General features: G+C 40.9%; 3 protein-coding genes across 4 annotated transcripts in view; 2 read left to right on the top strand and 1 right to left on the bottom strand.

The window, feature by feature from the left end:
• samd10a (sterile alpha motif domain containing 10a) overlaps positions 1-13,833 on the bottom strand; it is a 40,009-nt gene extending 26,176 nt beyond the window's left edge. The window contains exons 1-2 of the mRNA XM_031845002.1: positions 13,778-13,833; positions 12,482-12,535 (exon numbers count right to left, since the gene is read on the bottom strand). The gene's annotated coding sequence lies outside the window, so the exon portion shown is untranslated. The remainder of the gene's footprint in view (positions 1-12,481; positions 12,536-13,777) is intronic.
• Positions 1,012-9,840, top strand: opn7d (opsin 7, group member d). 2 transcript variants are annotated; one of them, XM_031844999.1, is made up of 6 exons: positions 1,012-1,096; positions 6,248-6,338; positions 6,460-6,622; positions 6,920-7,047; positions 7,188-7,522; positions 7,822-9,840. In XM_031844999.1, exons 2-6 carry the CDS (start codon positions 6,248-6,250, stop codon positions 8,302-8,304), a joined length of 1,200 nt encoding a protein of 399 aa, XP_031700859.1. In that variant the 5' UTR covers positions 1,012-1,096; the 3' UTR covers positions 8,305-9,840. The 2 variants fall into 2 exon arrangements, with proteins under 2 accessions (XP_031700859.1, XP_031700858.1); XM_031844998.1 differs by lacking the exon at positions 1,012-1,096 and having other exon boundaries at positions 5,089-6,338.
• A 459-nt stretch (positions 13,834-14,292) lies between the features above and the next one.
• On the top strand, positions 14,293-20,269 carry rad21l1 (RAD21 cohesin complex component like 1). Its single transcript, XM_031845597.1, has 13 exons — positions 14,293-14,436; positions 14,536-14,665; positions 15,384-15,483; positions 15,876-15,979; positions 16,456-16,563; positions 17,617-17,718; positions 17,970-18,068; positions 18,225-18,454; positions 18,579-18,660; positions 18,760-18,905; positions 19,001-19,111; positions 19,301-19,375; positions 19,592-20,269. Exons 1-13 carry the CDS (start codon positions 14,293-14,295, stop codon positions 19,775-19,777), a joined length of 1,617 nt encoding a protein of 538 aa, XP_031701457.1. The 3' UTR covers positions 19,778-20,269.
• The last annotated feature ends 285 nt before the right edge of the window (positions 20,270-20,554 follow it).

The following is a 20,554-nucleotide window of genomic DNA, read 5'->3' as shown; positions in this document are numbered from 1 at the left end:
CTGTTCCATGCAGCCTTCTGGCAGCGCCGCAGCCTCGGCTCGGCTCAGCGAGCGAGCCCACACTCCCTTAAGCAGCTTTCCATGACTGTCAGTGTGAGAGCGGCGCTGCTCCGGGCAAACTGCATGGGTGAGTATGATAAAGTAGGATGACACAACGCTTCAGGTGCAGTTCGAATGCTTCCCAACAGGAATGCATTGACTGTGTGAACGAGGATGGCACTGTCATATTGAATTATGAACAATAACCTAAGAAATCTCATTCCAGTCGCAAATCATGCATCAAACATTTTGTAATTCTCAATGCATTCCAACAATCATTAATTACCATGAGCACAATAGCAACAGGACATTCACTGAGCCCAATCATTAACTATCAGTGCAGCTCAATTCCTTCACTGTGAACTATTAGGACCCTGATGAAAATAGTCATAAGCTGTCTAGTCACACGATAAGAAATTACAATCATAATTTTTCTCACTTTTAGCTTTCATATTCATATTCTCAATTTTATATTCAGAGAGAAAATCAAAATGTTTGAAATTATTTTAAAAAAAAATCCACCATGACATTGTTACAGAGATTTTTCTCTCCTCCAGGTTCTGATTGCCACCCTTACAATCCTATGAACACAAAAGTATGAACACAAACCTGTTGCTCATAGGTGTTGCCGTGTATGAGTCAACCGTGAGAAAGTGATTTGGGGAAGCCCACCGTACATGCAGGATTCATCTAAAGGCATGATTGTCATGTCTAAAGAAGGTGAATAATCCAAAGCATAGAAGCAAATCAAAGTGTAGGGGATAAGTATAGTGGGAAAGTAGCGATGGATAGAGGAAATAGGGTGGGGAGTGGTGTTTTGAGTCATCAGTGACACTCAGAGCTCGCCAGTATTATGCTGATCTCTCTCTCTCTCTCTCTCTCTCTCTCTCTCTCTCTCTCTCTCTCTGTGTGTGTTCATCCTCTGTCTCCCTCTCTGTGTGTGTGTTCATCCTCTGTCTCCCTGACGGTAGCTGGCCAAGCTCCTCTCCTCTCTTTGTCCTGCTCTCCACCTGGCTTCCATGAGTTTAACTGAGGACAAGCCTTTCCTCCCTGGAAGGTAAGCAGCACAGCTGTGGGGGTGTCTTTTCTATTTCCAGTGCAATACAAAGATATTAGACAATTACAAAATGCGGGATAATTGATGATGCCTTTTGTTTCATCTTACAAATTTTACTGATGTTGTTTTCAAATGGTTGCTGGCAACTGACACGACTCTCAAAGAAATAACTATTCTGTTATTTCTTTCTTTACTTCTTTTTGTGCAAAGGTCTGCTAGTTTATTGTGACTCACAGTGGCTGTTATCTTACAAGTCTTCCTCTGAAATGATAGCATCTGGTTGTGTTAAAGGGACGTGTTACTGACGGACATTCAGTCAAGGTTCAAAAACCATCTCAAGGAAGTGAAAAACGGATTGTGCTGGCTGTAATGCTGATGAAATTAAGGCACAGACACCGCAGACAATTTGTGGGATCTCCGACGGGATTAGTGATGAGGTCACCAATCATCCCTCTCTGTGACAAGAAAAGAAGCGACTGCTTTTCATCATCTTTTAGTCGTAGTCGTCGATGTGCTGACCGTTTTCAAGACAACCTGTCGACTTGATCACAGGCGGCTTACCACACAGTATTTTTCTGGATGTGTGCATGAATGCATGAACTGCCTTTTCTTCTTACCTGCACAGACACATGTGAGCGATTCATTTGTTTGTGACTCGAGACTCACAACAGAGAATCAATATGTGTTGACAGTGATCGATTATGATGCCAGAGTGAGAGTACGACGTCTTTCTAGTGGATGCAACGTGATATGACTAAATGAATGACCTTCAACTGAAGCTCAGTGTCAAATAAGTCAAAGTGAAAACAGTTGTCGGAGGCAAGACACTTACCCATCATTCACACAGAGATGCTCTCTTTCCCACACTCAATCAGACTGCGGTTATGTAATACGTTTGTGTTACGAAGGGGAAGCAGTTGTGGTGGAGTGATGATGATGATACTTACTAGGGTGACAGAATTGTGTTAACATTTTAAAGTCTGATTAATTACAGATACTTTATAGCATCTTATACATGATATTCTGATTGTTTATTGAGCATCGGGGTATGAAAAGCAATCCAATTAACCGTAATGCTTTTTTTAGTCCTCCTCTTTACTTTAAAGTTGATATTGTAAATTGTTTATTTCTAGGAAATTATCAACATGTCTATTAACTGTTAAGTTCAGATCCTAATTTGCAACAAGCCAACGCCACATGTTAAAGAACACGGTGCAGGAAAAGCAAAAAACACAAGTGTGAGTGAACTGTTAGTGAGACATTTATATCACATGATCACACTGGTGATTACGTAAGAACATGTCATGCAACATTTGAAAGAGTTGCCTCCAACGGCTCTTTGTCATGCTGCTATACCACAGTGTAAATATTGAACCGTGATGGCAATCACTTGTCACTGTCAGTCACTCAGAGGAGGAGGCAGTTACACACAGCAGGGTGAGTCCTTAGACCGCTTCCATCTCACTAAAGGTCACACAGGGCCCTCAGGGGATGTGTCGCACCGCAACACTGTGTGTCATGTATGTTGCTTTTAAATATTGCACAATGCAGTGAATCATACGCTTAATAAAATACTAAATGATACAAATAGTACAAAAAAATGTGGACTACAGCTGCAATGATTGGTCCATCAATTGATTAGCACATCAAAGGAAAATGAAGCAGCAATTTTGTAAATCGTTTGAGTAATTGTTGCAAAACTGCTACACGTTTGCTCGTTTCCGATAAAAAACGAGTAAAGATTTGCTGTTTTTCTTTGTCATTTGTGATAGTAAACGAAATATCTTTGGGTTTTGGACATTTGGTTGAGCAAAACAAGCAATCCGAAGAAATCCCTCTGGGCTCTGGGAAATTGTGATGAGGATGTTTCTCTATTTTCTAGAGACTAAATGATTGGCAGATTAATCTATAGTGGAAAACTTATTAGTTGCAAACAAACAAAAAGCTATGTAAAATAAGCAAGCAAAGTGACTTTGTTAGCACGTGTTTAACATATAAGAGCATACATTTTTTTTTTTTTTTTTTTAAATATGTTCATTATTGCCTTGAAATGCACCAATGAAAACTGTGTAAATGCGTAAGGGACGTGGTAGGTCAATCAACCCAAGCATAAAAGATACAATGTGACGCTTTACACACGAGACATACAAATGCTTTATGATTCATAATGTCATAAAGGCACAAACTCTGAGGGCTGGGTGTGAATGTAACATCACAATAGGGGGCTGAAGGAAAGGCAATGTCATATGTACACACACATACATACACGCACACACATATATACGTGCATACACACACACATACAAAATCAGATTTAAACTCAAAGATTGAGCTATCCACTGGCTGCCAATCTGGTAAACCCTCTGACCTTGGGATCGTCACTGCTCATAGGCTCATGCATGTAGACATCCCAACATGCCCGTCTGCCGTTAAAAGGCCACTTATCTCCTCGGACCGCAGCCATTTAAATGTTCTGAGACAGCCCCAGTTTCAGGGGCATCAAATTAATCTCACAATTTCGATGACATGCTGCAGGGAAGCTTTTTCACAACCTTCAAAATTACTTGTCACGCTGACAACAGCGGTAAACTGCACAAATATGAATTTAAATTTCTTCCCCAGTAAATTACACAGACAAGATGTCTCCACAGAGACAGATGGAGGAGAGGATGAGGTGCAAATTAAATAATAGAGTACATAAACCAGGTCAGCAAGCGATATGTTGTTTACCACCCTACATCATCATCTGGAGGTCAACGTCCCTGTCTCAAAGGCATCCAATTAATCACAGCTGGACAGAAAAGTTATTCAGCCCGGCTCAGAGACATGATAACGTTAGTGTCACAGCTCAGCCATTCTGAAAATACTTAATCTGTCACAGCGAAACCAAAGTCATAGTTCAGCTGGTTAAGCTCTCTCCGGCTCTTCGTGTTTACGTCCTCCTTCTCGCTTTCACACTCACGTGGCTAAGGGTGGTCTTGGTTTTGTTTGGATAGCTGGATCGCTATCGGGGACAATAGGCTGATCTGGTATCGGACACTAATATTTTGATAAATAACAATTCAGTACATCTATGCATTTATTTAAATTGCATTATGTACAATTTGTTTTACAAAATACGACAGCAAGTGTTTAAGTGGGCCTTACACATGCGAGAATGATCCCAGTCACTTCCACACAGTGAGGTGATGGCACACAGCTAATTAAACACTGGTGTCAGTAACCCAAAGCCCAGGTATCGGAACTGAAAAAGTCAGATGGAGGCATAGTTGACAGGCATTTTAATGCATTCAGTTGTTAAACAATACTGATTCAATGCAACACTGCTTTCTAAATACTAGAGTATGGGATGGTTTAAGAAAATTTGGGAAATACTGCTCACTCAGATGTGGTGCAGCTTAAAGACGAGCACACTTCAGAGGGAAGTGTCCCTCCACACTCAGATCTGTGCAAAAGTTATTTTGACTAATGCAAGCTCTAAATCTTCCAGGCGTGAGGTTTTCTGTCCAAGAGCTGGCATGAGCTAAATCATCTTTTGCACAGATCCGAGTGTGCAGATGTTTCTTGTACAGGACGCTTATCACTCAAGAAACATGCACCCACAAAAAAATGTTTCTAAAATAGTATTGACAGAGCAAACTGTTGCTGCAAACTGTTCTATTGGACTGCATTATTGTTAGCGAAGTGAACCTGATAAACGGGCAACTGTGTGTACTGGGCTTTAACAAATCTGATCGTAAATCTGTTTTATTGATAACAGAATGCGTAGTTGTGTCGACATCTCAGTGGACATTTTGTCATTGACTGGTATGCCGACTTGTATAGTAATGAAGTCTAGTTCTTTATCCTGCGTGATTGGCCTTGAGAGTCAACGCTGCCTCTGTATCACCTCTGATAGCACTTCATGAATTGCTCCACATTCGTCCCTGCACGCTGCATTTCCTCCCCGATTCCCATTTGATTTTTCATTCTTCTATCTTGCAAAGTGGCGTACTGAATAGCAGTCATCATCCTGTTTGCAGATGGCAGAGCGAGAAGAAACTAATTGCCTCGCGTATGTGTATGGCTCATTGCAAAGAGCGCGAGTGCTTCTGACATGATTCGACTGGGGCAGAGAGGACACTATTTCGATTCTTCTAACAATCTATTAGGTTAATGTTGGAGCTCTTGGAAATCACTGAGCGTCTGTCAGTTCTCTCGGTAGAATGAAAACTCATGTTTCTATTCTAAAAGTTAATCTGTTGGCATTGCATATATGCGTGTGTGGCCTGCTTGCATCATGTGTAAACATCTGAAGGCTGGACACAATATTGCGATTTCACTATCTTTTCTCCGTCACAATTTGAGCCCATATTATCTTAATCGTTGTGTTTGGGTCCCAAGCTCTAAATCTCTCATCTCATACTCCTGTAGTAAATCCCGAAAGGCACAATCTTTCTAATTCATCCCATCCGTCAATCATGTTTTGTATATTTCTATTTAATACGGATTGTCCTCGTCTCTTGCACAGGATTATATTCTAATGAAAGCAGCTTTCCCATCCAATTTCTGCAGCTTTAGGCTGAAAGTATTGCACAATAGTGATAGTAAGAAAACACGTCTTGTGCTGTAGATAGTATTTTAGATTCATTGAGAACAAAAATGGAGAAATGTGGTTTTGCGTTTGCAGCTGTAATTTAGCTCTCTTTCTTTTGTTGTGACTGGCTCAGAAGATAGAGCGGGTCGTCTATCAGAAGATAGAGCGGGTCGTCTATCAGAAGATAGAGCGGGTCGTCTACTAATCAGAAGATAAGCGGTTTGATCCCCGGCTCTTCCAGTCTGCATGTCAAACTGTCCTTGGGCGAGATACTGAACCCTAAATTGCCATCGGTGTGTGAATGAGCTTCAGTTTATCTGGATGGGCATAAACTTTGTATGGCAGCCTCTGCCATCAGTGTATGAATGCGAGTGTGAATGTGGTAAATGTTGACATGAGTGGGCGGACAACTTGAAAGGCCCTCTTCTCAAAGTGCATTTAATTTACCATTTCAATTAATTTGCTCCCATGAGCGTTTTCAACTCAGCCTACAACACCGGTGGAGTAAATTCTTTAATCATTTGCATTATTCACAATTGACTTGTGTGTGTGTGTGCTAAATGTTAACATTTCAGATGGGAAATGCTTCAGACACATCTGCTGTGTTTGCCTCCACCATCTCCAAGGAGCACGACATCCTCATGGGTTCACTCTACAGCGTCTTTTGTAAGTCCACACAACAACAACATCTCTACTGTGTTGATCCGACGCCGTGCATGCCTGACGAATCCCTACAGGGTGCGCAATGTCTAGCCCAGATCAATCTCCCTCTCTTTTTGTTTCACAGGTGTTCTGTCCCTGATGGGCAACTGCATTCTGCTACTTGTTGCGTATCACAAGCGGTCGACCTTGAAGCCAGCTGAGTTCTTCATCATCAATCTCTCCATCAGTGACCTTGGGATGACGCTCTCTTTATTCCCATTGGCAATACCATCGGCTTTTACACATCGGTATTTCACATGTCACTCTTGTCTTTCTATATTTTTTTCTCCCATCTCGAGAATCAAATTAATTTGTCAGTGAAAAATGTACTTATTATAATTGGCAACCATTTGATAGTAAAAATGTTGTGCCTTTCTATTTCATATCATTGTAATATAAATATATTTAGGTTTTGGATTGCTCGTCTGACATCATCAAGAAACCAATCAGCAGATGAATTGACAGTGAAAATGATTGTTGAATGATTGTTAGTTGCAGGCCTAGTATCCATCACATTTCTCTTTCCTCCTCGTCTTTGTGTACAGGTGGCTGTTTGGAGAAATCACCTGTCAGCTCTACGCCATGTGCGGAGTACTGTTTGGTCTATGCAGCTTGACCAACCTCACAGCCCTCTCTTTAGTGTGCTGCCTTAAAGTCTGCTTCCCCAACCACGGTGAGTAGATGATAAACTGAACTGATGAGCGGGATGTTGCCAACACAACATACTTCATAACAAAGCATTTCATTTGAGGAGAGGGGAAGAAACTACCACAATAGCTGCAAAGCATCTTTTTCCATCTCCTGTCTGATCAGGTAACCAGTTCTCCTCGTCGCACGCCCGCCTCCTGGTCGTTGGAGTGTGGTGTTACGCATCCGTGTTTGCTGTTGGGCCCTTGGCTCAGTGGGGACATTATAGCCCTGAGCCTTACGGCACAGCCTGCTGCATCGACTGGCAGGCACCGAACCACGAGTTTTCAGCTTTGTCTTACATCGTCTGCCTTTTTGTTTTTTGCTACGCACTGCCCTGCACCGTCATTTTCCTTTCCTACACTTTCATTCTGCTGACAGTGCGGGGGTCCCGTCAGGCCGTCCAGCAGCATGTGACACCACAGACCAAGACCACCAATGCACACACTCTCATCGTCAAGGTCAGAGGATATGAGTGTGTCGTTTTAGTGTGACTGACTTGGCAGTTGGCAGGATAGCAGGATATGAGACATTAAATTATTCTGAGGTTATGAAAATGCTTTTGCTGATTACTTACATATGTACATAGCCATCTGTGTGTGTGTGTGTGTGTGTGTGTGCGTGCAATAAGGAATAATAGGATGCCTCCATAGATATTGGTTTACTTTTCCACTAAATAAAAGAGATATCAATCTTCTACATGTTTTTGCGGTATGTGTGCAGCCATGTACAAGTGTCTGCATGTGTTTCTTCTCCATAGCTGTCAGTAGCAGTATGTATCGGCTTCCTGGGTGCCTGGACTCCATATGCTGTCGTGGCCATGTGGGCTGCTTTCGGAGACGCCACGCTGGTTCCTCCTGATGCATTCGCCTTCGCCGCCGTGTTTGCCAAATCTTCTACTATCTACAACCCTATTGTCTACCTGCTGTGTAAGCCCAACTTCCGCGAGTGTCTCTACAGAGACACTACGATGTTGCGACAGAGGATCTACAGGGGAAGTCCACAGTCGGAGCCCAAAGCACATTTCGGATCAAGCTTGCAGCGCAACAAGGACATGAGCGTCTCCATGCGCTTCTCAAATGGACAGCAGGAGAGCTACGGGGCATGTCTGCACTGCACTGAGAATACAGCGCCGTGTCATGTGACAACACCCCAAAGGACCGCCTGCATCCTGACTGAATCCACATACAGAGAGGTGACAGTTAGCCAGCTCTCTGACAAACCACAGGCTGATTTCCTCTAGTGGTACAACCTCCTTCTTTCATGAAGCAAACCAGACAGGACAGGTGCAGGGAATACAACACAACAAAGGGCCTTCACAAGTTAAATGGAGTGAGTGTCAACGAGACCTATAGAATAACAAAACACAGGCTTGCATGGACCTTCAGTGGCATCCGTCCCAAAAGTCACTCATGAAAGTCATTGAGAAAGGCCTAAGATTCAAAGAATCCACACTGGGTTTTACGTCATCGGAGAAGATTTGACACAGAAATGTAAGCGTGAAATGTCTTAATGCCTACGTCTGTGTCAGCTTGGTTCCGGTTTAATTTGAATGTGCAATTTAAATGGATTTTTCAAGGGCAGAAAAACGATACATGAGAAGCCCTGCTGGCGTCAAGGTTAATTAGGCAAAAGAGTGACATTTCAAAGCAGCTCATCATCTATTGCATACAGCAGGAACATACTGCTTCATGTCGGGATAAACAGCGTTCAGCGTTCAACAAAACACATTGTGAGAAAATAAAAAAAATGATGTAGAATTATTGTAAAGAAGATGAACAACTTGTTTATGTTGCTTCCTGCGATAACAAGACAAACAGGCTAATGTGTAATTAAGATCAACTTCTGTTCAGGTTTCAGCACACAAAGGACAGCTGGTTGGTGAAGTGCTACTCAACCCAAAATGAACAAGTATTCACCCCCTATGGCCTTGAATGTTTCTATGGACATTTTGTCCTCGTCACCAGTGGAATCCATTTTTGACAGATTTGGAGTATCATTTTACTAAACAGGCTCCACTGTGCCATGTAGCCATTCTACTGTAGATTGACAGACAAAACAGAGTTCTAACAAAAAATAGAACTAGAGGTCAGCATCACCTCATGTTTGTTCACATTCATTTTCACTGAAATTGAGACAAATCGATCCCTTTCTTTTGGAGGAGCCTTAAGTGTCATGTTAGTTGTGGGACCCCTCTCTTCTTCAGACCTCTTAGTTGTTACATTAGATTAATACTCACGCAGTAACTACCAACATGAGTGACACCTGTTAATTAACATCATTTCACAGGACGTTTTCAGGTCTGTTCAGGAACCAAGTGGAACGAGGGGAAGTTGTATTTTTTGTGTCCAGGTGACAAACAATTGTAAATAGGATTTTAGCTGTGAGAATGTTTGAAGGTCCTTGGTTACAAATAATAATTTTCTTATTGATGTTTTCAATAATGTCTTTGATTATTATAAATTGACAGAGAGGCACACACAGAAGTGTCAATAAACTAACGCATATTCGATTATTTATGCTGTTTTTCGTCGTCTACTCCTTATTTTTAATTTAGAATTCATGCGCATTTACTAAAATAAATAAATTTTGTATTTTAGTCCGTTTTAAAAAAAACCCCACGTCTGATCCTGCAAATATGTATCAAAAGACTGACAATTTAGTTTTCTATAATCAGAAGTCAAACAGCATTTTGTTATATTTAAGTCTGCTCTCCGTTTTTAATGGTATTGTCCTTTGTGGCTTCATGTACGCATTTAAAGAAAAACAAACTAAGTGTTGATAGCATCATCAAAACCAATTCCGGTGCAGCTTTATTTACAAAAGAAATAAAAACAGTGATTAATTGTTGTGGTCTGATTTTTCTGGAGATACAGAAAGCCGGCTCAGAGTGTTTGAAATCCTTTCATTTAATCTTTTCTGATTCAAGGAAATGGTATTAGAATAGTAACATCACATATCATAGCAGAGGAGTAATTAAAGTAAGAAACTGTGGAGAATTTCAGTATTAAACGCATTATTAGTTAATAACACCCCTAGTGGCGAGTAGAAGTGTTACAATAATAAATATGTTAGTCACAATATGTTTCCATATGGAATGTATTATAGGTTTACAATATTCTTACTTATAGAGGATATTATATGTTACAGTATATTAACTCATTGAATGTATTAAATCATAGAAGTATAGTCACTGTAGGTATTAAAACACTAAGAATAGTTTTGAGGGTCAGATAGGGATTCTGAGTGAGGTGTCAGACATGCAGCAGCAAATGGAGGCGACCTCATCAATGGAGGATGGGGCCAGTGGGACGATCAAATGCCAAGCTGACCAGCAGGACAGAGAGGAGGAGTCCAAGATGTTTTGCTAAGGGATCGATAATGGGAGGGGACAGAATTCAAATGAAGCCAATCACTAATCGCCACGGAGGGTCATTCACACGTTTTATGACAGTATCGGACACTTTCCGACTCTCAGGGGATACAAAAGACAATGTTTTAGGGAGTTTACCTCAGATCACTGCAGCTCTCATTTTCAGCTAACTGGCCGCGCCGGACTGTGAGGAGATGCGTGTATGTGGTCTCTGCTCTCGAGAACATTACTATTGATAGTTAATTCAGTTTGTAAGTGAACTTTGTGTAGTACATTAAATATTGTTTTAATTTTGAACCGGGTCCAGCTCATTCTTCTGATGCGCGTGCGCAGTAAGAAGCTCGCAGCAGAAGAGTACCTGCGGCCTGCAGGCTCTCTCATCCTTTGTTCTTAAAAACCTAACACAACCTTTGAAGGACATCTTTAATTTCAACCATTTTTCTGATCCACAAAAAAACCTACGTGACGAGATTTTCTCATTAATTATCTGTCAGCGACGTGTTGCTTTGGGAACATTCCCATTAATCATTAACTTGAGGGCTCACCAGGTTCAAATTAAGTGCCAATCTAATGTTCCACAAAGGAATCTATTGGCATTATTGGCAGCACCTTGGGTGTTGTCTCTATTTGAAATCCCTGGGTTGGTGTGCAACACTTCCAGATCTCCCCTCTTCTTTTCCGACAAAAGCTTTAGTGTTTCACAAGACACTGCAACTGCAGACAACACAACCAAATGTGCATATGTACTGCATGCCCTCAAAACACTACATCTTCGGAGAAAGTGTTGTCAAATCAACACAAGCTGAGACAACAATATATTTCACATTATACTTCACTAAGTAACTATCTTAAATAGCTGCAAAATTGTCTATCCATCCAATAATTTGTCACACAGACAAATCTGTTTGTTAGAGGTATAACACTGACATCCATTAAAGGAAAAATCTTCTCAACAGTTAATGAGATGTTGATGTTTAACTTGGTAGATTGGACATGATTTATCTGTGAGGGAGGTGAAAGACTACTCACTGCAACACTTCCATGTCATTGCAACATTATTTTATCTGTGTTTGCCGCTGAGACATCATTTTCTGAGGAGCATTTTTGAGCACACTGACCAAAATTGTGATGACAGCAAAGCTACAGCTGGGGGGTTGCCAACCTTTTGAAGATAATATAAATGTGCATCCAAAACCACATATAAGAAAGAGAGTTAAAATCTCAGAAATACAAAACTGAAATGTGTACATCTACAGTATGAAGTGTATCTGCTGCTGAAGAGATATACTTCCATCTACCAGAGCTGAACTGAAATAAAATGGAAATGAAAACTCCCATGACAGCAAGGAGTCCAAGAAAAATATGCATGAAGTATCGACTAAGATGCAAAGTCATTTATTTTTAAGTCTGGAGGATATGCTTTTCACTTGCAACCAGTAGGCGAGCATTGATCTTGCATCCAGAGAAGGAATTAAAAGAAAACGAACCACGAAACATTTAGAGAAACTGGCAGATTAATCCTACATGGGCGCACACACAGTAGTTGGGTATTTTTCAAAACTCATAAATCTAAAGCATTGATTTTCCTCACCCAGTTTTTATTTTGTATTATTGTGACTGTTGTGTGAGAGATACTTCATTTTGGACTGAGTGAGCTTTTTCTCTAGAAACAGATGGAAACCTAACAGTTAAGAAAACCCAATACCCCGTTTTGCCATCACAGAGCTCATTGCACAGCATCCAAAGTAAAAGTCACCTTAAAAGATAATGACAGCGGAGTTTACAGAGTGAAAGCTCAAACACATTGTGCCGCATATCTTTATCCTGTATCTCACTTCCCTGAAATTCAGGACCCGCCACATTTGTGCAGCCACACTAACACTACCCAAGGCTCTCGGTTAACATGAAACACATATCTTGTCATGTTAATAATTCTTGGCCCGACATTGCTGCCTCGGTTGTGACTTGAGGACAAGTTTTGATCTTAAGTATGTTTGTGTGAGAGAAAAAGAGAGAAAGAAAGAGTGTTCAGGCATCTTCATCCTACCTCTTGACTGAGGAGTCCATTCACGTCCGACAGGTTCATCTTGACGTCACCCTCCTGCATTAATCGAGACGTAGCTAATTATGATGAATGCACTGAAATAAATGATAAAATAATCTGTTTCACAGGCTAAACTTACAAAACTGACGTACCAATGGTTTTAAATGCTGCATGTACTTGAAGTTTTAATTATGTAGAGCTGAAACAATTAGACAATCCACAGAAAAATAATCAGCAACTATTATGATAAAGGATGAGTTGTTTTAAATAATTTTAGCCAAAACAAAGGAAATCAAAGTTTCTTTGAAACCAGTATGGTATTTAACCAATTACGAAAATAACTTGCAGCCCTGTAATATGGGATGAGAAAACACCGTCCCACAGAGTAGAAACAAGTCTCTGACACAGTCAAAAGATGAAATATTATTACTTGTATTAAAGCAGCTTATTTGCAAGTCTTTTGTATTGGGTTGTATTATGTACAAGTGTTCACTGTGTCATCACGCTTGAGCTTCTGCTATAGTTTATCTACAACACACACCATGAGAGGTGACAATTAGATTTAATACTCTAATGGCGACAACAATGCACAGGTTGTTTCTTCCCACTGTGGCCGGGTCTGCATGAGTCAGTGTGTTCAGGTGTCCTTAATGTATCAAATGCCGCCCTCTAGTGCACACAAATGGAAAATTGATAAATCAACTTATTGTTTCAGCTCACCCAACTTCCAGTCTGAACAGACAGGATAATTGAAAACACGTGTGTAGGTGTGCAGGACTTTTAAAAAGGGAACAGCCCAAATATGACCGACTACTGCTGCACCTTCGTAGATATTGCATAAACTACAAACAATATATCGACTCACCACTTTACATGCATTTATTATCTGCTGCACCAGTGTGGGTTTAAACTACTAACTAGTGGCAGCCAAACAGCAAGCACGCATGCGCAACGTTCACAATACTCGCACCCTTAAGTCAAAGCAGCTTAGTGGAATTCAGCCAGCATTCATTTCCTCACATAGCTACACGAGCTACTAGTTGTTCCTCTTGTACAGGGCCAACTCGTAAAAAGTGCCTGTAAAAAGTGCATCAAACCTCAAAAGAGAGCCTTGGAGGAAACCTAATTAAGTTTGCCTGAACTCCATTTATGTTGTTGCTTGACAAACACTCCACAAATTAAACAATGAACTACTTAACATGACCTCCCTCCGTTTAAATGTTGCATTATTATAAGTGGGATTAAACTATGGACAACTTGTTTAGTTAACCTGGTTGTACACGGGTTAGTCCCACTGACCTGTGTTTCTGAAGCAGCAGAGTTTCATCACATCTTCGCTTGGTTTTTCGGGTGGGCGTGGCTAAAGTCGCTGCTTGGATACCGTTACGTCCAAATGTCAAAAAGCGGCACTTTTAAAGTTAAGGTAAGCTTAATATTGCTGATGTCTGGTTAGCCCGATAAATGGGCATAATTACGTGGAGCGGCAATTTCACGTTCCTACCTAAATTCTTAACTGTGTCAAGTTATATTACGTAATTTTATTTATATTTAAAATACTGCTTATATTTGAGTGCCGCCATAGCTAGCTAGCTAGCTTAGGGAACCTCCTAGCTAACGTTAGCTAACGTTATCTAACTTTGACCATAAAAGTTAAAGCTCGAGTGGCACAAACATTAAGTTAAACAGCTTGACTGAATATTTTACTACTCTAATGTCATAAATAGAATAACATTATTATCAGAGACATGGGAAGGGTTTAAACAGCCAGTGTTGTGTTGTTTGTAGGTGACAGCTAGCTCTGGTCCACCAACATGATGTTCTACACTCAACTCTTCACCTCCAAGCGGGGGCCTCTGGCCAAGATCTGGCTTGCAGCGCACTGGGAAAGGAAACTCACAAAGGCCCATATATTTGAATGTAATTTAGAAACAACCATCATAGACATAATTTCCCCAAAGGTAAACAAAAACAACACATCAACAAAGCCCCAATATAATGTAATAACTTAGAGCTAAAGTGTAAGAGTGCTGTCTGAGATGTATGTGTGATCTTTGTAGATGAAACTTGGCTTGAGGACCTCCGGTCATCTGCTGGTCGGTGTGGTCAGGATCTACTCCAGGAAAACAAAGTATCTCCTCGCAGACTGCAGTGAAGCACTGGTTAAAATTAAAATGGCATTCAGACCAGGTAAAACACCCCGTTTGTGCTGTCGGTGTCAACTGTTGTTTAAACTCTAGAGACGTTGGACTTGCTAAAATATTAATTATGGTGCAAAGGTAAACTTTGGCTACGTGGATGCATTCATTGAAGTTGAAAACTTTGCATCCTTCAAAATGATCAAGCAGTTGAGTAAACGCCTCTCTAAAATAGTTTCAACTGAACATCATAACCTTCATAAAGCTTGGATTTATTGCAGGATTGTTGTTTTAGACAGAATTAGTTTGTGCTTGTTGTACCTAATAAACCAGTAAATACTTTCCCTAATAACCACCAGAGGGTGACATAGACCTAATTACTCCACTAAATTGATTTCGGGAGGAGAGAGAGAATGTTATTATGCATGGGAGGTGTTTCTCTCACGTGAACTGTCACACAGAATAAACAGTCCCGAAAGGACAGAGACAGGCATACATTTATGCAGCTAAAAGTCTTTAAACACACTTAACAAGGTAAAGAAGTTAGCATCTCTGAATTCATGAAGTAATATAGTAGCTCAGCTGATTAGTTCTTATATGTAAGATCCTGAGGACATCTTCGTCTATTTAACATGATCTTTTAATGCCTGTGAAAGCTCCAAAGAAATACCTCTTCAGGTAAATCGCTGAGTGCTGTTCTTATCTATTCTAGTTCTAAATGCAGTATATGTTTGTATATTATTTGCCCCGTTTGTCTCTCAACACACCAGGTCAGACAGATATGCCCGTGGAGGGGCTCGAGGCAACACTAAAAGCAATTACTCTGATCGAGGATTTCACTGCCTTTGATGCCCAGCTGCCACATCTGAGGTACCGTTGTCTCTTCTCCGACGAAGCCCAACCTGACATTTATAGATGCAGGTTTCTTTAAGACATGTCACTCAAGACGTGGCAGTTTAAAAGACACATGCTTATTCACAAATGCAATATAAACAATATAAAAGCATATACTTCTTGAGCTTCTCAAGTGACCATATTTGAAAACAGGCTTTTCAAGATGCTCAGAGATGCGTTACATGACACATTTAGGTGTTAATGCTTGGATTACAAACTTAACTGATGTGGTAAATTATAATTTTGTCTTTTAAATTGTGATAGCTAACCCTTTCGTTGACATTTGGGTCACCCATTGTTCCTTTAAGCGTGATGAATAAGTATTGTGTCTGTGTCCACACTATGTCCTCTTCATACTGGGACACCAGTAACATGGATGTTGTGGACCACTTTTCACTGAACCAGTGTCGATCAGAGGAAATCACTCTGAAAGAAGATTTTGGAAATGGCTTTCTGAACTTAGTGGATTTCGGTAAGAACCATTTTGTTCTCTTATTCCTGATTTGATGTGAGCTAATGCCATTTGGTATGTTCAGCATTCATTTATTCCTGCTAATTTAAAGCCTGATACATGTTATTCCTCTGAGCCATCGACGAGCTCCACTGCGTTCCAAAAAGTTAAAAACACATAAATCAGCCACGCCGTCGCACCGGCTGACATGTTTCTTCATTACGATGACTTTAGGTAAATCCACAGCTGAAAATGTTAAAAAGTTATTCACCCCTGATTGAGTAACATTTACTAAAAACTATAGTCCTCAGCTTTTTTTAGTTTCTGAATTAAATGATACACTAGTTACCTGCTTTTAAAGATTTACATCTGCAGTAATGAATGTGCTCGCAGCTCATTTCCACAGACAGACTAATGCATTGTTGGGGTTGGTCTTTTCGTGGGATTTGTTGACAATAACAAAAACATTTCCTCCGTTTGTGTGCTCTGATGAGTAGGAGACGAGTCCCAGAGCCACCAGAATGGGCTGCTGGATATGAGCTTCCAGAGCTTCGGTCAACATGGAGACGATTTTGGGGATGAGAATAGAGGACTCGACCTACTCGGTAGTGATTGTGAATTAATCAAACTAAGATTTTGTGAAGCCAATACACCAGATTGCCTTGTCCCAATTCAGGGGCCGGATCCTCCAAAGTCAGCCGTTGGGGACCAATTATGTCATAACACGCTTAAACGGATTTTTCCACAGTTTGTTCTTTTTAGGAGCCTCAATATGTCATGGATCAGAAGGCATTAAAAGAAAGTGAAATTAAATATAGATACATTTATAGTTAGTCTGGTACAGTTTCCCAGTCATCTATTATGTGTTTCAGGGAAATGTCCGCACTCATATGAAGGCACATGTCCCAGTTTCCCAGTGGCGTTTGCACTTTGTGACATATTTGACTGCTCACGTGGGACTGGGACTGCACAAGAGCAACAATACGTAGGTTTGATCTCTGTGAGGCTAAACTGTCTCTTGGGGACGAAGCAGAAATACAAGCTTGCCTTCACATCCTCTGAAGGACCAGCGTTCTTTGAAGGATCCAGCCTCTGAATTGGGACACAAAGAATAAATAACATCTGAGACATAGCATGGCCCGACTGCTCATTAAATCATGATAATCAAATAAGAGAAAGATTCTCTCTGCACTCATTCATCAGTCGTGTTGCTTTGTAGCAACAAAATCCTACTTTTGCTACAGATTGCATTCATTTACTCTGGGTTCCTGTGGATCCTTAAAACGTCTCACACGGCATTTCATTCATTAATCTAAAGAAATAAGGCCTTTATTGCTGTTAAACATTTTAAATATATCTATTTTTCTGACATTGCAGTTTCAAATATAACAAAACATCAATCATAGGGTAATAAGGGACTAATGTTCCCAGACTCTGGATTTGCTCACACGCTTGCACGCAGTTCCAACAACACGGCCTACATCAGCAAGTCATATTTTAGTTATTGTACAGTTGGTCTTCAATTTACTCCGAGTAGCTTTAAAACAAGTCTTCAATCTGAAGGAATTCTGCTGCTGTATATATTTGCTCTTGTTATGTTCTTTTATTTAATCAAAACTTAGAGTGATCGATTCTCTTATTTGTTAATGACCCTGTAGACTTTCTGACAATCTCCAGTGATAATGCCGAGTCCACTGACTTCGTCCTAGAGGAGCCTCTCAATGAACATCCAGAGATCTCCTCACTCGATCATCAACCAGGTGACGTTTCATCATTATTTCAACATATTTCAAATATTTACATCCTGTTTTACCTTCTAACAAAGCAAAGCACCTCCATTTCAACAGCTGCTTAATTAATAGCAGTTTAATAATTATTAGTGCTATGCCCGTATTTTGTGATCATAGTTTAGTTTGATGGTACAGCTGCGCATTGGATTGTGTTATGTTTTGTTCATCAAGACGGAATATAGTTTCATTCAGACTCAGAACAGATTCCATATGTTTTCCAGATAGTGACAGAACGGCGATGGAGACCCCGACACTGAATCAGACCACCCTGCTCACTAACGAGGGCGAGGCCTTTGCACTCGAACCTGTGACCGTCACTCGTAGGCGCAACTAAACAACCCTCAAACCGTGTTCCCTCAACTCACAGATCACATTGCTGTACAAAGAGAGCCAAACCAAAAGAAGTTGTCACACAAACGGCGGGCTCTTGATACTCAAAGCAAGCGTTCTCATGACCTTCTGCTGTTTCTTTTCAGCGAACTCGGAGAGGAAGAGGGGGAAGAGGAAACGCAAGTTGATTGTGGACCAGACTAAAGAGCTGACCAATGACTGCATCAGAGGGCAGCTCCTCGACGATTCCGATCTGGTTGCCCCGTTGGACATGGCCCCACCCACTCTGCAGCTCATGCAGTGGAAGGAGAGCGGCGGTGTGGACAAACTCTTTACACAGCCGTGTTCCTCTGTAGCAGCTCCACATGTGAAGAAGGTGAAAAAGATAAACAAATCCCTGCAATGATGGTCTTTTATCTTAAAAACGACGAATCAATCCGAAGCGAACATTCAATTGAAATTACTCCTGTTACCGTTTTAATGTACTTTTGCCTTTGCAGCTCTTTGCCAAGAGTATTTTCCAGGTGAAATCGTATGTAGTGCGTGAGGAGGTTGAGGTGATGCGTCAGGGTGGACAAGATGGTAGGAAGTGAACTATCATCTCTATTTGAACACATCACTGGTGTTGTCCTCTGTTCTGCCTTTTGTGACATGCACTCTGCATAATTATGTCTCGTGCAGTTCAGAGGGGCACGAGCACCCTCACCACAGGCAACGTCAGTGTCGTGGATTCATCAATAGACCCCGAAAGAACACACAACACCGAGCTGACCGACCTCGATCGCATGAACGACAATCTACCTGAGAATTACTCAGAGCTCGCACAAGTAAGCATTAGCGTGTCGGACAAAGAGAAGTCATTCATTTCCCCATTCATGATGTCCTTTTACCGTTCTCACGTTTGTAATCTGTGCCGTGTCAGGATGACAACAGTTCAGAGTTCTCACATCCAGAGCTTCCATCAGAGGACTCCATGTTTGTCCATCCGTCTCACGTGCAGCAGGAGACTCAGTCAACTTCCCTCCACACTCAGGTGCCTGTGAACACACGCAGTCACAAATAGAAACAGGGCAGGAAGTTAGACTAAAAATGGCCGGTGCAGTAAACAAACTACAAATCTAACAGTGTCTGCCAGATGGCAGGTGCTAATTTATTTCCCATGCTGCCTTGGAGATAATCCCGGCATCACTCACTGAAATACGGTCCTTTTTTTAACCTGCAGTCTATGCTGGACAGCCAGGACTTTGAGGAGAGGATGATAACCAGACGTACACGGAAGCTTCTGAACATTCTAAAAGTAAGGACGTAAAAAAGAATCGTTCATGTATTAGAATCACAGTAACGCCAATGACCAAATCTTAGATATTATATTTGCCTGTATGTTGATGACACAGGGAGTGTCCCTGCTCGTTGAATGGCAGATTCAAATCTATAGCCCCAGTGGACAGGGCGGGCGGGGCAGGATTAGAGATAATGTTGAATGAATTAAATCATCTCTCTCGTGTTTTGGCAGAGCCAGAGCAACAGCGTCGCCTCGTTCAGCCTGAAGGCGCTCTGTGAAGGAGGAACTCGCTCGCAGGCTGCAACCACCTTCTTCTGTCTCCTGATCCTAAACAAACAAAAAGCCCTTCACCTGCACCAGAGAGCACCCTACGAGGACATCACTGCCACACATGGACCCAATTTCTACAATTACTAAAACACGATGCAGTTTCTTAAAATTCCAGAGTTGCAGTCTTAGTTCTGTCTGATCTGCCTCGTGCACAAGTAGCACAGGTTTGTGTTACTATGTCAGTCTCTCGGGGTGAAGTAAACGTTTACTCCAATAGATTTCTGGGCTAAATAGTAAAAAAAAAAAGATGCTTGAAAAGAAGAATCTCACTTTACATTATACGTCACACACATTGGTATGCTCGTGTGTGTGTGTCTCAGAACCTGTAAATACTATTTCACTTGTTCTCGGTACTTTTCATTTGTGAGAAATTGGGAAAGTATCAATGAAGGAACATTTAGTCTAAAACTCTTTATTAGGCCTCTGACATCAGATATGGGTTTCTCATCCCTCACTTTTTTACGTGATCTACAAGGTCCTTTAAGTATTTATTGAATTATTGTTATATTGTTCTTGTGATCTTTTTGGACTGAAATTTCTTGCATGTTCAGTTCATGTTTTACACCAGTTCCTCTTCCATGTATTCTAAACACAGGGCTGGTATGTCTTATCTGAGATGTCAGGAAAATTTCATTGTAAGCAAATGTTTACGTTAAAGTACAGATTATATTTACATATATTTAAATCTGTTCCCTGTATCGATGCAAAGCACTAGACTGAATGTTTACTAGATGTGTTTGCATTTTTATAGCTTCAGCCGGATACATTTGATGTTACTGAAGTTTGGGATATGAAACTAAATTCATATATTGTCATTATTGAGGTCAAGATGTTATATTCATTATATTTGTTTCCTGCAGTTTG

The sequence above is a fragment of the Anarrhichthys ocellatus genome, unplaced genomic scaffold, assembly GCF_004355925.1.
Source record: "Anarrhichthys ocellatus isolate YVR2014 unplaced genomic scaffold, GSC_Weel_1.0 scaffold5, whole genome shotgun sequence".
NCBI lineage: Eukaryota > Metazoa > Chordata > Actinopteri > Perciformes > Anarhichadidae > Anarrhichthys > Anarrhichthys ocellatus.
Note: the sequence above shows the minus strand (reverse complement) of the source record. Positions and strands in the feature narration are given on the sequence as shown.

What these genes read in the sequence shown, in the direction of transcription:
- opn7d (XM_031844998.1), top strand. Translation starts at nt 6,233, where the DNA reads ATGTTAACATTTCAGATGGGAAATGCTTCAGACACATCTGCTGTGTTT. An exon ending in TTCACTCTACAGCGTCTTTT is followed by an intron (nt 6,339 to 6,459) that starts GTAAGTCCACAC and finishes TTTGTTTCACAG; the next exon opens with GTGTTCTGTCCCTGATGGGC. An exon ending in CCATCGGCTTTTACACATCG is followed by an intron (nt 6,623 to 6,919) that starts GTATTTCACATG and finishes CTTTGTGTACAG; the next exon opens with GTGGCTGTTTGGAGAAATCA.
- rad21l1 (XM_031845597.1), top strand. Translation starts at nt 14,293, where the DNA reads ATGTTCTACACTCAACTCTTCACCTCCAAGCGGGGGCCTCTGGCCAAG. An exon ending in GCCCAGCTGCCACATCTGAG is followed by an intron (nt 15,484 to 15,875) that starts GTACCGTTGTCT and finishes CTGGGACACCAG; the next exon opens with TAACATGGATGTTGTGGACC. An exon ending in TAGAGGACTCGACCTACTCG is followed by an intron (nt 16,564 to 17,616) that starts GTAGTGATTGTG and finishes ATGACCCTGTAG; the next exon opens with ACTTTCTGACAATCTCCAGT.